The sequence below is a fragment of the Dendropsophus ebraccatus genome, chromosome 3 (genome assembly GCF_027789765.1).
Source record: "Dendropsophus ebraccatus isolate aDenEbr1 chromosome 3, aDenEbr1.pat, whole genome shotgun sequence".
In the NCBI taxonomy this organism is placed as follows: domain Eukaryota; kingdom Metazoa; phylum Chordata; class Amphibia; order Anura; family Hylidae; genus Dendropsophus; species Dendropsophus ebraccatus.
The window spans coordinates 25,870,667-25,887,696 of NC_091456.1; the positions used below are offsets into that span (position 1 = coordinate 25,870,667).

At 45.5% G+C, this 17,030-nt stretch overlaps 1 protein-coding gene across 2 annotated transcripts in view; it reads right to left on the minus strand.

The window, feature by feature from the left end:
• Positions 1-17,030, minus strand: part of RNF10 (ring finger protein 10) — a 33,486-nt gene that overhangs the window by 15,017 nt on the left and 1,439 nt on the right. For both annotated transcript variants that reach the window (XM_069961259.1, XM_069961258.1), the window contains exons 2-9: positions 6,299-6,486; positions 5,971-6,167; positions 4,169-4,259; positions 3,431-3,615; positions 3,108-3,244; positions 2,060-2,220; positions 1,090-1,209; positions 692-917 (exon numbers count right to left, since the gene is read on the minus strand). In XM_069961259.1, coding sequence (XP_069817360.1) covers positions 692-917; positions 1,090-1,209; positions 2,060-2,220; positions 3,108-3,244; positions 3,431-3,615; positions 4,169-4,259; positions 5,971-6,167; positions 6,299-6,486 — 1,305 coding nt within the window. The remainder of the gene's footprint in view (positions 1-691; positions 918-1,089; positions 1,210-2,059; positions 2,221-3,107; positions 3,245-3,430; positions 3,616-4,168; positions 4,260-5,970; positions 6,168-6,298; positions 6,487-17,030) is intronic.

Genomic DNA, 17,030 nt, shown 5'->3' on the forward strand with positions numbered 1-17,030 from the left:
TTTATTTCAGATTGTTAAAGTGTCTTATTCATGTGATAGGAAGGAATGTAGTGCTTTCATGTCTTATTTGTATCTATCCATCTATCTTAGCTGGCTGTGTAAGTGGGATTGGTTTGTATTTAGCTATGTGCATGGGAATAGGTAGATGTATTGTTATGTCAACTGTTCGGCCATAAACCTCCCCAGTAGTGTCAACATTGGAGGACACAGTTGTTGTTGTCCAAATGCATGTAGCTGTAATTGTACAACCACATTTTGCTTGGTAAGCATGTACAAAGCCTGGGAAACTTCCATTCATGGTCATCAGTGGTCTACATAGACATTTCTGAAAGCACATCACCCCCCACCCAAACTTACTATTAAAGCTGGGGGTATGTAGCTTCTAGTCAGCCTCAGCTGGGACCATGGATGGAAGGTGCCCAGCACCCTGTCATCGAGGGAAATGGGCGCATATATTAGTGCATAATATACAATGGGGCTCCCCATTTCATTGTGGAAGGAACATCTATGCATCTGTACCATCTGTAACTGCAGCTAAGTATTGTTTTCTGTAATAAATCTCTTATTTTTCTATAAATCTGTGTGGTTATAGCCTTCTCAGACTATTATCAAAAGCAACCGGTTACACCCAAAAATAAAAATGTAAAATTTTATATACATTTTACCAACTTGTCAACATATACATACACACCTTGATAAAAGTAGTAGTAATGTGGGTTTACAACTTGTCCAGATTCCAAAGGAGCATCTTCCTGATGATTGTTGTCTGGATTATTAAGAGTTGAATCATTTGGAAGGGCAAAATCACAGTTCTCAGATACAGGTTGTTCCACATCTGCTTGAACTGGGGCTGCACAAAGTTCCTCATCCAGTGAATCAATGATTTCCTCATCAAAAGCAGAGAGGTACTGCGTCACCTATCAACAGAATATATAAAAGGGTAAAGTATTATATATTAGATAACATATTTTATAAGGTATTGTTTGAATTTTAATAGTTGAAAATCCTAAAACTGAATAGAAAAATGTTATATAGATTTTATCCAAGTTTACTGTCACAGGTACTAACACCAAAAATTGTGACACACACCTTAATACCCAAGCCTTGATGCCTCTCTTCAATCTTTGTCTCCAACTTCAAAGATTCCATTGCAACGGCTACTGCTTCAACTTGATGTAGTCTGGGAGCCTGAAGACTATCCTGACGATCCTTTTAAAAGTTAACAGTTGTTTAGTTAACAAAATCACCCACCAACTTGACAAACAGAATTTGCCATACATTGAAAGGGACCTCCAGCCTTAAAGGGGTCATCCAGGTAACAAAGACAAAAGACAATACTGTAAACAACCCCCCTTTCCCAATACCACCCTATGTCTAATATACATGTATAACTTATCTTGCACCCTTTCCCTGTTTTTTTTTCTCATTCTTATCAGCTTTGAATGTGTAAAATACTCTACTCTGCCTCCACTCTGACCACACTGCTCCCTCTTCCCCCTTACTTTTGTAGTCACAGAACATGTGATCTCCTCTCTCGGGGTCGGGTTAGCGGTCTATTCATTTGGTAATCCTACCCCCAGAAACATTTTTTGCATCATCGCTATGCACCTGTGCTGCTTCCATAGACTTACATGTGTCCCTGAGCCTAAGTCTCTGTAATATGAAAAGTTATAGTTCTCTCTCTGCTTGCTGTCGATAAATTCAGGCATATGTACCTGGCTTTGTGTCACAGTTCTTTACATTGTAAGTGTTATAGATGTTCTTAGAGTCTGGATGGAACTAGAATATTTTCATTCAGTCAGAAAGCAGAGATCTGAACCTACACTACACCCTCCACCCCCAGTAAACAGATGCCCAATATGCAGCACATAGCTATACCATGCGCGTGTCAGCTCAGCAGCTAGTATGGAATAGATATTGGGGTGATGTGATGCAAAATCAGTGAAAAAAAAACATTCCAGTGTTTACTGTGCAATAGTAATGACAGCAGTGGGCAGGAAAGAAAGCTAAGGGGGCAAGTACGCAAATGGACAAATCATAAGTTCATTTCATCACTTACCTTCAACTCCTGAATGGCAGCTTCTATGAAACAGGCTTCTGGGGTTTCACCCTCAATGCTGTACTGCTCTAGCAGTGCAGCCTTCTCCTCTGAAATCACTTGGTTGAGGATCTGGTCTCTTGATGCTAGAAGCAGCTTGGAGAACAGGGTATGCTCCTCATCTAGAACAAATAGATCACTTAAAGTTACCTAAAGCAAAAACTGTCACCAAAAGCTATGGTGCTGGTAGCATCATGCTCAACAAGCACTTTCATGTTCTATCTTTGGGGTGTGTGCACCTTGATTATCATTAAAAAAAATTATTCAGTAATGAACAGTGTCAAAGAGACATGGTCTAACGTGTCCATGCAGGGCTATGCGTACACACAGCCTAGTCCGTATCCAGCACTGTACTGTGTAAACTAGCAGCCACAGTTCAGTCCACATACTCACCGAGTCTGCACTGACAGAATGGCAGGTGCAACAGTAACTGTTGGTGCAGTACCAGCAAGTATAGAAACTTAGGCCAAGGCCTCAGTAACTCACTGTGCCTGTATGGACATGGGCAAGGATCTGCCACATACATATAGTGATCTTCCAAAACCAGGAAAGAAAATGTCAAGACATTGGGGAAAGCCTAGCAAACCTATGCAGTGGAGCAATTGCCCACAGCAACCAACCAATCACATTGCTTCTTTTAATAAAAAGAAAAACCTTTGAAAACTAAAATCTGGTTGGTACTGGTTACTGCAGTTTTAATAAACCTCCCCCAATACTTCACATGTACAACCACAAATGTGCCGGAATACCGTTGCAAAATCTGCACCAAAAAACAAACAACAAAAAAAAAAAAACACACACACAACACACTCAACAAAGGGCCCTGGTCGCAATTTGACATTGTGCACCAAAAACTCTGGAGCACAATTCTAATGTGAAGTTAATAGTAACAGACTACACAGGCAACTGATGGACCAGATTTATCAAATAGCGCGAACCACAGTGAGTTTACACTACTCAGCTGGAGAACAGCACAGATAACATTAGGGCCAAAGTGTTGATCCCTTACCTCCCAGATGAATAGGCTCATCCAGTTTCATCCACTTAGATTTAGGCATAGCCACCAGCACACCCTTCTCCCTCCTCATCAGCTGCATTGTAATGGTGTCACCAACAGCATAAAATTGTCGCTCTGTTGCAACAACACTGCAGACAAAGAAAAGTAAATCATGAGCATAATTCCTAACACCATACAACCCACTGAAGTACCCCGCTTAGTAAATAAGGATTTAAGTAGTAAGCACAAATCACTCTTCTCTGCCCTAACATAATACTGTACACAAAACCTACATAGCGTACATTTTTAAGATATGTTCTTTTAAATAGCATTACCTTTTCAGGTCTTTTTTCATGACTGAGCTGTAGCATATTGGACATCTACTCCAGTCCTTTTCACTTAGCGACAGGTAGTGCAATATGCAAGCCCAGCAGTATATATGTCCACATCGAGTGATCTTTGCAGCAACAGGTGGATACAGACATATAGGACAAGATGGCACTTCATGACAGGAGATGCGCTAAAAAGGAGAAACAAAACAACTGTCATATTGCACAGTCTATCATCTGTCAGTCTTTGCAGGCATGACGTGGCATGAACATATGCAGTTCAGAATAATCCTAAAACTTTAAAAAAGGTGACAATCCCTATCCATAAACTGTATATGGCACATGTATAATAGAAGATCAGGACAGCAGACATAAGGGCTGGAGGCAGAGTAGCTTTTGACAGGTCTCACTGGAATAAGGTGGGGGAGCAGTGAATGAATCCAGATAGGTTTTGAGATTACAGCACATTGCCAAAAAAATCCTCTATAAATAATCAGCCTGTTAAAGGCTAAGTTCACACATAGCATTTAATTAGCCCTATTTTGCCATGAATTACTTAAAGGGGTAGTGCGGTCTAAGCCATTTTTTCACTAAACAGCACACACTACAAAGTTAGTTACACAACATTGTAATGTGTGCTCAAGTGAATGGCCCCCTTCCCCATGCGCGCCATTTAAAATGTGTGCACATGTCAAACTTCAAGAGATTAAATTTATACATACATGCAGAAAACGGAATACGTACCACTTGCTCCACCAGATCCCAGCTGACAAGTGTGTCTGGATCAGTGAAGTGTACACTGTAATCCTGATCCTCTGACACTACAAACTGGCAACTAGAACAAGAACATGAAAACATGTAAGTGTTTATAGAAGCAAAGGTTTGACTAGAAGGGGGAGGAGGTCCTTCAAACGATTCGGTGCTGCCTGCAAATATAGGTACTGGTCCCATCAAAATGATGCCTGCTATCAAATTAGGGTTCCTTCACACAGATTTATCTGGCAGATTTTTGAAGCCAAAGCCAGGAACAGGCTATAAACAAAGAACAGGTCATAAGGGAAAGACTGATATTTCTACTCTTTTTAAATCTATTCCTGGCTTTGGCTTTAAAAATCTGTCAGATAAATCTGTGTAAAGGCGCCCGTATATCTGCCCTCTGTGCTTGCATGGATAAGTGACATGTCATTTATTGGTGTGTACACCACAAACAATACATCAGGAAGTCTAGACAACTAGTATGAATGTTGTTCAGTTGTTGTTGTAGTTAAAGGACAACTCCGGCGGGACCCCCCAAAAAAAAAAAACAAAAAAAAAACAGACACACACAGACACCATACTCACCATCCCTCCGGTGACTATCGCCACTCCATTCGGCCGCCGTCCGCCTCACCGTCACCTGCGTCCGCCGTCCAGCGATGTCTCCTTCTTCCGGGTCCATGAGAGAGAAAAGGCTGCCAGCGCGCTTGCGCACCGGCAGCCTTTTCATTGGCTGGAGCGCATCACATGGCTTCCAGCAAGCTCAGCCAATCAGGGCTGAGCAAGCTGGAAGCCATGTGATGCGCTCCAGCCAATGAAAAGGCTGCTGGTGCGCATGTGCACCAGCAGCCTTTTCTCTCCCATTCACTCTCAATGAAGACGCCGAGGAGGAAGAAGACCCGGACCGCCCCCAGCTCTGACATCACCCGACACCAGAGAAGAGGACCGTGACGACCGTAATAGGTAATGTATATATTCTTTAACTTCCGGGGTGGGGGGTCGGGGGTCGGAAAGTGGGGGAAGGGGGCCAGACCGGGTATTTAACCACATTACAAAGTTATATAACTTTGTAATGTGTGTTAAATAAGCCAAAAAAAAATTTCGCCAGAGTTGTCCTTTAAGTGTTTGCAAGCAATTTGTGCTGATCACTTGTAGCGGTGGCGTGGCTAATTTCCAGATAGCTGCGGCATTCTCAAGGAAAGATGCTATTTTACAATGCTGCAAATGGCTATCAAAGACAAAGTCATCATTTATTTTATCTGCCTATGACCTGCCTGTCTGTAGCTCTGTACCTGCTACTAACCTGACAGATTCCCTTTAAAGAATAAAGCCCCTGTTCCACGGGCAGACTTGAGGCGCAAACGAGCGCTCACAGCGCTCGTTTGCTCCTCGTTCCCTGCTCGCTGCCGCCATTACACGCTGCAGCAGAGAGCGGGTGAGTCCAGGGAGGCCCAGGGGTAGCTGCCCGGGTGATCACTAGATCGTCCAGACAGCCCATAGCATACAGCAGCGTCTGCTGCCACCGCTCCTATTCCACGGAGCGACGGCAGCAGATCGTTGCTGTATCAGTCATTTGTTTTTCAACATGTTGAAAAACAAACGACTGCAACGATCAGCCGACATGAACGATGTCGGCTGATCGTTTCCTTCTATTCCACGGGATGATCAGCTGATATCGGCCGATAATCATTCCTTTAGATAAACCCTTAAACCTATTATGGATGCAAATCTTTACATACAAGAAAACTGAATGAATGGTTTTCAGATATTACAAACTAAGAAAAACTTACTTTGCTTGCAGAAACAACTCCTTGTTAAATGGTTTGTGCCCCCACTTGTTCCTTCTGCCCCAATTTCCGTGTCCGTCTCTGTGGGCTCCAGGATGCCCACGTGGTTCGTAGGTAAAATTTAATAAGTGGTTCAAGCTTATTTTCTTAGGTCCTGAATACTGAGCTGGGCTAAACTCTGCCCGTTGAGTATCTGCTACCTGCAAACAAGATATATAGTCAGTTTTCAGAATCGTATTTGCTTTATTCCTGTGAACTCAACCACCTCAGTGGTGGCAATGAAAGATTTTTTTGCAAATAATTACATAGATCTCCTCAGTTTGCATCTCACCTCTTCTCTTCTTCCATATGTGTACTGCTTCGATCCTCCTCCTCCTCTCTGAGGAGGAACCTTGTTAAAAGTCTTGCTTTTCTGTGGGCCGGGGCGGCGGGTCTGACCGGCAAAGCTCTCATTTTTTTGGGAAGAATTTTCACGTTTGCGGTTATATCGCTGCTTTGAGCTACTGCCATTTTTTCCGTCTGAAATTCAGAAACGATAAGTCAGTAACATTTACCACAAAAGCTACAGATAAAATATTGAGATTTTTCTGCAGCAATTTTTCTCAAACATCAGATGGATGTAATCGTAAAGAGGAAGTCCCATGAAAATAACATGCTGCAGGAGAGGGTTAAGGAACAAAAAGAATGAATACTTACTTGTCCCTATGCCTCAGTTGTGCAGCTCTTCCTCCAGAAGTCATTTCTGGATGGATTTTTAGTACATCACGGCCCGAATCCTGCAGCTGCAATGTCACGGCCCCACTGATGGACTGCCGCCCAGCCAATCACTGACTGCTGCCGTGTCCCGCCCCAGTTAATGATTGGCTGGGTAGGCAATCAACGGGGTACATGACATTGCAGCAGCAGGAGATGCTGGAGGCAGGGAGATATTGTGTAGGCAGCACTGTGGGGGCATGAGGATGAGAAAGTATACTTTATTATGTCTCCACACCCCCAGCCTGCCTGCAATTTCTTCTTTTCATGGGACTTTAAACATATCAGACAATACATGTGTTCTGGGACTTGCAGAAATTAGGAAATGTACAGTAAGATTTGACAAACAGGATACAGATTATGTCAGGGGACAGAAGGGTCGAAAAAGTCAGACTTCAGCTGCCCAACATTCTAGTCTGACAGCTACTGAAGGTGTATGGGCATCTTAAGGGTACAAACCCACTTGCCAGATCCGCAGCGAGTCCTCTCGCTGCGTATTTGCAGCGAGAATCGCTGCGGATCCCGGCCCTATTCTTTCAATGGCAGACAAAATCATCCCTGCTGCGAGTTTGACCCCAGCCCGCCCAGTTAAGCCCCCGGCTGCCGGAGCATATACTTTACCTGATCCCGGCCTGCTTCAGCGGTTCCCGGTGTCTTCAGCAAGCCGGAGCGGGGATCAGGTAAAGAATATGCTCGCTCCAACCGCCCGCAGCCCCGATCGCCCCCTCGCAGCCTTGGCCGCCCTACCTCCTCCCACCCCCGGCCGCCCGATGGCTCCCCGCAGCCCCAGCCGCTCGATCGCCCCCCTGCAGCCCCGGCCACGTCTGGTTTTGGCACAAAAGCCACCATGTGTAAACCACACAACAGAAATTGGTGGCAGAGCAGTGGGAGTTTTTTTTTAAAAGGTATACTGCTGCCCAAATGGAATGGTGGGTACCTTTTAAGGCTGTGTTCACACATACCATGTCCGGCCTGTCTTTTCAAACCAAAACCAGAAGTGGATTGAAAAACATGAATTACTAACCGGTAATTGCTTTTCCTCGAAGCCCATGACGGCACCCATGGAGAGGTCCACCTCCCGCTCCTCTGGACAGGAAACAGTTCACTGGATCCATAAAAGAAGAGACCGCCCCTTCATCGCCAGTTCGTTACCAAGGAAACTCAGGAGCATATCTAAATCTTCTTTGGAAAATCAATATATTTTCATTTCTTTTTTTTTTTTTTTTTTTTTTTTTTTTTTTTTGAAAACTTCTACTAGTTTAATATCATATAATACTTCTTATATGACTATCTCAATACAAAGTCTTACTACTAGTGTAAGGTCAATATATACAATATTAGGGAGGGTATTAGGCGGGTGCCGTCATGGGCTTCGAGGAAAAGCAATTACCGGTTAGTAATTCATGTTTTCCCTCTCGCCCTATGACGGCACCCATGGAGACTAGAATAGGAATTACGCCTAGGGTGGGACCACTGCCTGCAATACCCTTCTCCCAAAGATTAAGTCTTCTTGAGAGGATAACTGGAGCCTATAATGCTTAAAAAAGGTATGGGGGGAGCTCCACGTAGCAGCCCTGCATATTTGCTCAATAGACACTGAGGCTCTCTCTGCCCAGGATGTGGCTACTGAACGGGTAGAGTGAGCTCCGAACCCTGATGGTACTTCGATACCTGCGGTTATATAGGCAGAGGAAATGGTGTTCTTAATCCACTTAGCTATCACCTGGGCAGATGCAGCCTTCCCTCTATTCTTTCCCTGAAAGAGTATTAAAATATTATTGGAAAGCCTCCACTGTTCTGTATTCTGTAGATAATGAATAAGACATCTCCTGACATCTAGACAGTGAAAACGAGACTCCCCCTCATTAGAGGGGTTGGGGCAGAATGAGGGGAGTACCACTTCTTGGGATCTGTGGAAATCAGACACTACTTTGGGAAGGAAGGCTGGGTCTGGAGATAGTATCACCCTATCCTCTCTAATAGACATATAGGGTTGCTGAATGGAGAAAGCTGATATTTCTCCTACTCTCCTGGCCGAGGTAATAGCTAGAAGGAAGGCTAACTTCTGAGAGAGAATCTTGATGGAGAGATCTGCTAAGGGTTCAAACGGAGGTTCTGTTAGCTGGGAGAGAACTAGATTCAAATCCCACGGTGGGAGCTTGGGCTTGATGGAAGGGAAGATTCTATCTGTTGCCCTCATGAACCTCCTAACCCAGGGATGTTCCGCCAGTTTAAAGTCAAAGAGGGAACTAAGAGCTGAAATCTGGACCCTAATAGTACTAGGCCTTAATCTCTTATTTAGACCTTCCTGTAGGAAATCTAGTACTACTGGGATATCTGGTGGAACTAATACATTAATGGGTTTGTTTACAAACCTACAAAATGCTCTCCAAGTTCTAAGATATATCTCTGATGTGACTCTCTTTTTACTGGCCAGGAGGGTGGTGATGACCTGCTCTGAAAGCCCCCTGTCTATGAGGATCTGCCTCTCAATAGCCATGCTGTCAGGTGGAGATTCTTGACTTCCGGATGGTAAATTGGACCCTGACTGAGAAGATCCGGAGTCTCTGGTAGAACCCAGGGATCTGTAACTGACATGACCCTCAACCAAGAGAACCACACCCTCCTGGGCCAGAATGGCGCTATCATGATGACCAGAGCTTTGTCCTGCCTGACCTTCCTGAGAACTCTGGGGATCATCCTGAACGGGGGGAAGGCATACAGGAGTCCCTGATTCCAAGGATGGGCTAGCGCATCTATCCCTATCGGGTTGTCTGATGGGCTCAGGGAGAAGAACCTCTCTACCTTTTTGTTCGCTTTGGAGGCGAAGAGATCTATTACTGGAAGACCCCATTTGGCACAGATCTGCTGAAACACTTCTACTGACAAGCTCCACTCCCCCTGGTTTAACTGGTGTCTGCTCAGGTAGTCTGCTTTTACATTCTCTGACCCCTTTAGATGTAATGCTGTGAGGGAGGAGAGATGAGGTTCTACCAGTCTGAAGATGAAGTGTGCGACTCTCATTAGCTCTCTGGATCTTGTGCCCCCCTGGTGATTTATGTACGCTACTACCGATGAGTTGTCTGACTGGACCTTTACATGTCTGTCTCTTAGAAGGGGTAGGGCCTGGGATAGGGACATGAAGACTGCCCTCAGCTCTCTGACGTTCTGAGACAAGGCAGCTTCCTCTGGCTTCCATAACCCCTGGAGCATGATGTCTGTTGTGTAGGCTCCCCAGCCCCGAGGGCTGGCATCGGTAGTTAGGATGACTTCGTCTGAGCGTACCCAGGGAACCCCCTTTTCCAGATTTTTTCTCTGGGTCCACCAACTTAGGGAACGTACTGTCTGTGGAGAGAGAACACATAGAGAGTCTAAGGAGTCTGTAGATCTATCCCACTGAGAGAGGATCTGTGTCTGCAGTGTTCTGGAATGATACTGGGCCCAGGGGACTGCGGGAATGCAAGAGGTCATTAGACCTAGAACTGACATGGCCTCTCTGACTGTAGTGCTCTGACTGTACATGAGGTGTTCTATTTTAGTCAGTAACTGGGTCACTTTACTAGCAGGTAGGAAACATTTCTGAACACGGGAATCTAGGAGAATTCCTAAGAATTGGCAGGTGTGAGAAGGGGTCTTGACTGATTTCTCCTCATTTATTTCCCATCCTAATTTCTTAAAAATGACTTCCGCCTGTGTGATCTGAGATTGTAAGATCTCCGGAGAATCAGCCACCAGGAGAAAATCATCTAAGTATGGAACAATGATGATATCTTGTTCCCTTACATGTGCCATCACCTCTGCCATAACTTTTGTGAATATTCTGGGGGCCTGTGAAATACCGAAAGGCATGGCCCTGTATTGTAAGTGGAGGAAGGAGCCCTTGAACCACACCGCAACCCTGAGGAATCTCTGGTGTTCTGGGTGAACTGGAATGTGATAGTACGCATCCCTGAGGTCAAGGGTCGCCATGGAGCAATCTCTAGAAAGATTCAGAATGGCTGAAGATATAGTTTCCATTCTGAATCTTTCATAGGTAAGGAACTTGTTAAGGGGCTTTAAATTAATTATGGTACGAAAGGTACCATTTGGCTTCCTGACCAGGAAGAGAGTGGAGTAGAAGCCTGCTCCCCTCTCTTCCGCTGGTACAGCGACCAATACCTGTTTATCCAGGAGAGACTGCACCTCAAGTTCCATGGCCTGTTGACGCTCTGGATCCCGGAATTGAGTGGTGACAAATCTACTGCCTGGAGGGGACACAAACGAAATTTTTAAACCATCCTTTATTGTGTTCAAAATATTCTTACTGGATGATATTTTATCCCACTCCTGGCTATATAGCGAAAGGCGACCACCCACCGGGGCCTGGCGTCATTGGGGATTGGGTTTTTTGGCAGACTCAGCAGCATTGAACAACAGCCCTCTACCCCTTCTAGAGGTCCTCCATTCCCTTCTACCTGAAGGGCCTCCCCGCTGACCACCCCTACCTCTGCCCCTATAATTACTTTTGGGAGGCTGGGGTACCACTGGAAAACCCTTCTTTCTATCTGAAGCTTTCTCAAGGACTGCATCAAGGGTGGAACCAAAGAGAAATTCCCCCTCACAGGGTACGGCACATAGTTTTGCCTTTGAAGTAATGTCCCCTTTCCAGTCCCTTAGCCAAACTGTACGCCTTGCAGAGTTGGATAAGGCAGCAAACTTGGCATTTAGTTTTAAGGTATCTGCTGAGGCTTCCGATAGAAACTTGGCTCCCTGGCTAATATTGGGGAGGGCAGCCAATAATTCTTCCTTAGGGGCATCGTCCCTAATCTTTGCGGTTAGTTCCTCAATCCAAATGTCCATAGATCTGGCTACAGATGTGGCCGCCACAAGAGGCTTAAAAGAAGCAGCAGCTGCCTCCCAACCTTTTTTAAGGTAGACCTCTGCTCTTTTGTCCATAGGGTCCTTTAGGGTAGCAGAGTCATCAAAAGGCAGGACCCCTTTCTTAGCTATCTTCGCTAAAGGTGCATCCACTTTAGGGGCTCTATCCCAAACAGCTGTCTCCTCTTCATTAAAGGGATACCTGCGCTTCATTGCCCTGGGCACGAAGAACTTTCTGTCTGGGTTGTTCCACTCTCTTTTAATCAGGTCTTTAATAGTATGGTGGATAGGGAATACCTTTCTCTTCTTTGGGGTAAGGCCCTGAAACATTCTGTCCTGTACAGTCTTGGACACAGGACTGTCCTCTAGTTCCATAGTGCGTCTTACTGCACTGACTAACGGATCAACCTCTTCTATGTTGGACTCTAAAGGTTCCGACTGGTGAGACTCTGTACCAATCTCCTCACCAAAATCCTCTGTCTCGGACATAGGATCCTCCTCATCTGCCACCGTGCTGGGACCAGGCCTAGGTTCAGACCTGGAGGATTCTCCAGTCTCCACGGGGACTAGGGTCTGTGAGGGAAGGGATGATTTAATTTCCCCTTTAATAAGCTCCTTAATGTCCCTCATGAAGGATGGTGTTTCTTCCTCCAGGAACCTATTACGACAGGAGCTGCATAATGTTTTATTGTGACTACTCAGCTTTCTGTCACACACAGGACATTCCCTGGACTTAGTACGGGATGTCTTCATCTATAAGAAAAAATATACATACTATGTGTAAATATCTCAAAGCATCATAAATATTGTGAGGGTACCAAGTTAGCCCTTGTCATACCGGTTGAGTCTCAGAAGGGGTCTCAGGATTATCTGCGCGCTCTTCCATTGGAAGTTGATGTGTCTGCAGAGTTTGCACGGAGCGTGCTGAATGCAGAGATTGGCAGCCGGGAACGTGCTGAAAATGCAGAGTGCACAGCCAGAAGCCTGCTGAAATACCTGCTCAGCGTGGACGCCACCTCGATGACTGCTGGGCTCCCCTTTTTAAATCCGGCGCCAAGGAATGGCTGGCTCCTCCCCTCCGCCGCGCGCCAGCACACCCTCTCCGGATCGTGCCAGGATAGGCTCACCTGACAGGCCCCAAGCCTGTGGCCCGGAAGAGCACGGCCCCGCCGGAACCCCTCCCCGGAAGCAGTCAGAGCGTCCCCGGACGTCAGACGCACGTGACGTCACCACGTCGACGCGCGCGTCCCGCAACCCGGAAGTGCTAGGACCGCCTGCTTACCGGAGGACGCGTGGCCGCTGACCGGAGAGCCAGGGAGGATCCGGAGGTCGTCCATCTGACAGGTGCTGGGGAGAGAGCCAGTCTTGGCAGCTGCTTCGTTAGAAGACTTACGCCGCCGGGGATGTCGGCAGTAAGGTAGGTAAGCCGGTTGCCCCATTCCCCTCTTCCTATGATGGATCCTTTGGAGAGGTGGGAGAACCACCTCCTGCCTCCTGCTCCAAAGGACAGGAAACAGAACTGGCGATGAAGGGGCGGTCTCTTCTTTTATGGATCCAGTGAACTGTTTCCTGTCCAGAGGAGCGGGAGGTGGACCTCTCCATGGGTGCCGTCATAGGGCGAGAGGGAAAACACAGAAAGGCTATGATCCCACTTTGGGAACATATGGGGCAAACGCGGCCATCTCGTTAAATAAACTCTAGCTAATAACGATCATGGGAATTATTAGCGGCCATCTATGTTAAATTACAAGACAGCCGCCTTCCCTAATATTATCCCGAAGTGGAATCATAGCAAAACTGTGAAAATCTTCCCATTATAATTTTGTCCTGTCAGTTTCACTCCTGGTTTTGTTTGAAAAAAAATAAAATAAAAAATACTGTCCAAAAGACTGTGGGAAATACTGTGTGTAAACAGTCTACGTGTATGTGCACACTACGGGATCCGTGGTGTATTCTGCAGCTCGCCTCTGCTCACGGCTGTATGCAATTCCTCCTGTGCCATAGACTCGCATCTATGGTCAGGCGGATTCCGTCATCCGTCCAAAGAATGACCTAGTTCATTCTTCGAACGGACAGCAGAATCCGCCCGTGCAAAGAATGGAGTCTATGGCACAGATGGAGACGCGCGGCAGTGAGTAAGGACAAGCGACAGAATCTGCCAGAACCTCTCCACGCAGGTTTCTCAGTCTCAACATACCCTAAGGGTAAAAATACACAAAGTTTCATTACAATGGAAAACTGATGACAGTTACATAGAACAATACAACTTGATTGTGTTTTCACCAAAACTGTAGGGTATACCCCGAGGGGGTGGGGTGGGGGGGAGGAGGGGAGAAAAAAAAACAAACAAAAAAAACAACAACACCATGCCACTCAGAGCACAGACAAGGTGCAGCCACCTATTATATACACTGACCGTGAACCCAAAACGTGGTGTGACCAGTAATCTGCCCATGTAAAATCCTTTATTCACATCAGTATCGGAAACCTGTTGCATAATCTGACAATAATACAGGCCAAAACAGTGCAGTAAAGCCAGACACCCTGATTGAAACCTGGGGGACCCCATTAAAGGAGAAGTCCAATGAAAAATTTTATTTAAATTGTACTGCCCCCCCAAAAAATTATACAAGTTATTAATATACACTTATTACGGGAAATGCTTATAAAGTGCTTTTTTCCCTGCACTTACTACTGCATCAAGGCTTCACTTCCTGGATAACATGGTGATGTCACTTCCTGGATAACATGGTGATGTCACTTCCTGGATAACATGGTGATGTCACTTCCTGGATAACATGGTGATGTCACTTCCTGGATAACATGGTGATGTCACAACCCGATTCCCAGAGCTGTGCGGGCTGTGGCTGCTGGAGAGGACGATGGCAGGGGGACACAGGGCACTGGAGGGGACACTGAGCATCCCTCTGCCATCATCCTCTCCAGCAGCCACAGCCCGCACAGCTCTGGGAGTCTGGTTGTGACATCACCATGTTATCCAGGAAGTGACATCACCATGTTTATCCAGGAAGTGAAGCCTTCATACAGTAGTAAGTGCAGGGAAAAAAGCATTATAAGCATTTCCCGTAATAAGTGTATATTGGTGATTTGTATAACTTTTGGGGGACAATACTTTAATAAAGATTTAATAATTTCACCGGACTTCTCCTTTAAGTCAGTAGGATCCATTAGATAAAGTCTGTGTACCTGCTCCAATTACAGAACTAAATAGAAACACAAGGGCAGATAGGAACAAAACTAGAAGACTATAAGTTTTGCACTGTCTGCAAATACAGTCACTGAGGTATCTCGTGTTACATGAGTCTATACTACTGTGACCTATGCAAAGAGGAAAATCTAACAGCACTGAAGTAAACAGGCAGATTAGACAGGGTGGTGACATCTATCTGCCACAGCACAGCTGGGTGGAGCCGTCTGAGGCCGCCTGAGCTGCTATGTAAACCAGATCACACGGCAATGTTATATCAGGTAACACAAGACAGGCCGGAGTACAGCGGACACCCTCTGTATTACCCAGCTTGTATCCGGTCTTCACACTAGCTGTATACTTAAAGGGGTATCCCAGTAAAAACCCTCTTTCAAATCAACAGGTGCCAGAGATTTGTAATTTACTTCCATTAAAAAAAAAAAAATCTCAAGTCTTCCAGTACTCATCAGCTGCTTTATGTCCTGCAGGAAGTGGTGTATTCTTTCCAGTCTGCCACCTCTGTCCCCATCAGGGACTGTCCAGAGCAGTAGCAAATCCCCAGAGAAAACCTCTCCTACTCTCCAGACTGGAAAGAATACACCACTTCCTGCAGGACATATAGCAGCTGATAAGTACTGGAAGACTTGAGATTTTTTGTTTAAAGACATAAATTACAGATCTTTGGCACTTTGACACCAGTTGATTTAGAAGATTTTTTGTCAGCTGAAGAACCCCTTTAACCCCTGGGCTGCGGGGGCGTACATTTACACCTAGTCATTAAAGAGGACCGGTCACACCGGCTGCCGGGGCAGGGCCCGCACGACCCCCTGGTGGAGCCCCACGTACTTTATCCTTCAAGGAAGTCCTGCTCCTGAACCCGGGGCAGAGAAATCGCTGCCCAAAGATGTGCGCACACTATATGCAAATAGAGATGAGTCCGACGTCCATAGAAAATAACTAAAGCAGTAATTTTCTATGGACGTCGGACTCATCTCTTATCGACCTGCATATAGCACGCACAGCTTCGGGTGGTGATTTCTCCGCCCCAGGACTTCCTGGAAGGATAAAGTACGTGGGGCTTCACCGGGGTTGGATCAGGTGGGCTCTGCCCCGGCAGCCAGTAGTGTGACAGGTTCCCTTTATGGGGTTAATACCCAGAACAGGATCAGATGATGGGAATGCAGGCAAAACTTTCCAAAAGTTCTCCTTTTTTCTCTGCACTGATCCCAGGACTGTGCCAGATCCATAACGAGACAATACAACTACAGGGAAGACACTAGAGCAGGGGTAGGGAACCTTGGCTCTCCAGCTGTTGCAAAACTACAACTCCCATCATGAGTTGTAGTTTATAAACAGCTGGAGCACCAAGGTTCCCTACCGCTACTCTGGATCATGGGTGCAGACTCTGGGCAGATCACTAAGGCTGGGTTCACACTACATTCTTTTCATTTTTTTTTTTTTTTTTTTTTAATTGATGAAAAACGGGTGTGCATCCGTTTTTCCATTTACTTCCATTATAATAATAATTTAAAAAAAAACAATCAAAATGGATCCGTTTTTAGTAGCGGACACAAAAAAATGAGGTTGGGAAAAAAAAAATCCGTTTTAATCCTTTTTTTAAGTAAAGTCAATGGAATAACGGATGCACACAGTTGCATCCGGTTTTTTTCGTCAGTTCACAAAAAACTGATTGCAAAAATGTAGTGTGAACCCAGCCTATAAGGGACATCACTAATCTTCCCAAAGCTTCTCACTAATGATGAGCGAATAGTGAAATATTCAAACGAATATCTCCCGAATATTCAATCCCATTAAAGTGTATGGGAACAAGTATTCGATTATTGAAAAAAATCTATTCGACCACTTCAAGGTAAAATCCGGAAGCTGGGGGATTTGAAAGCTTATCGAATATTTGGCGAACTATTCGATAGGTCGATCGTACAGTATTCGCTCATCACTACTTTTTACTTCCTAGAATGACACATCCATCCATATGTACAGAAAGGCAATAACCAGGATCCTGGGAAAGCTGGGAACCCCGTGAGGGAGTTATGGCGGCTGTCATCACTAAGATTTTTCAGAATCAAATTATGTCAAACTTAGGGTACCATTACACGGAACGATAATCGGTCCGATTTGGCAGATTATCGTTCCGTGTAATAAAGACAACGATCAGCCGATAATCGTTGTCATCGGCTGATCGTTGATATAAGTTAAGACCTATAATCGTCGGCCGCCGACCGCG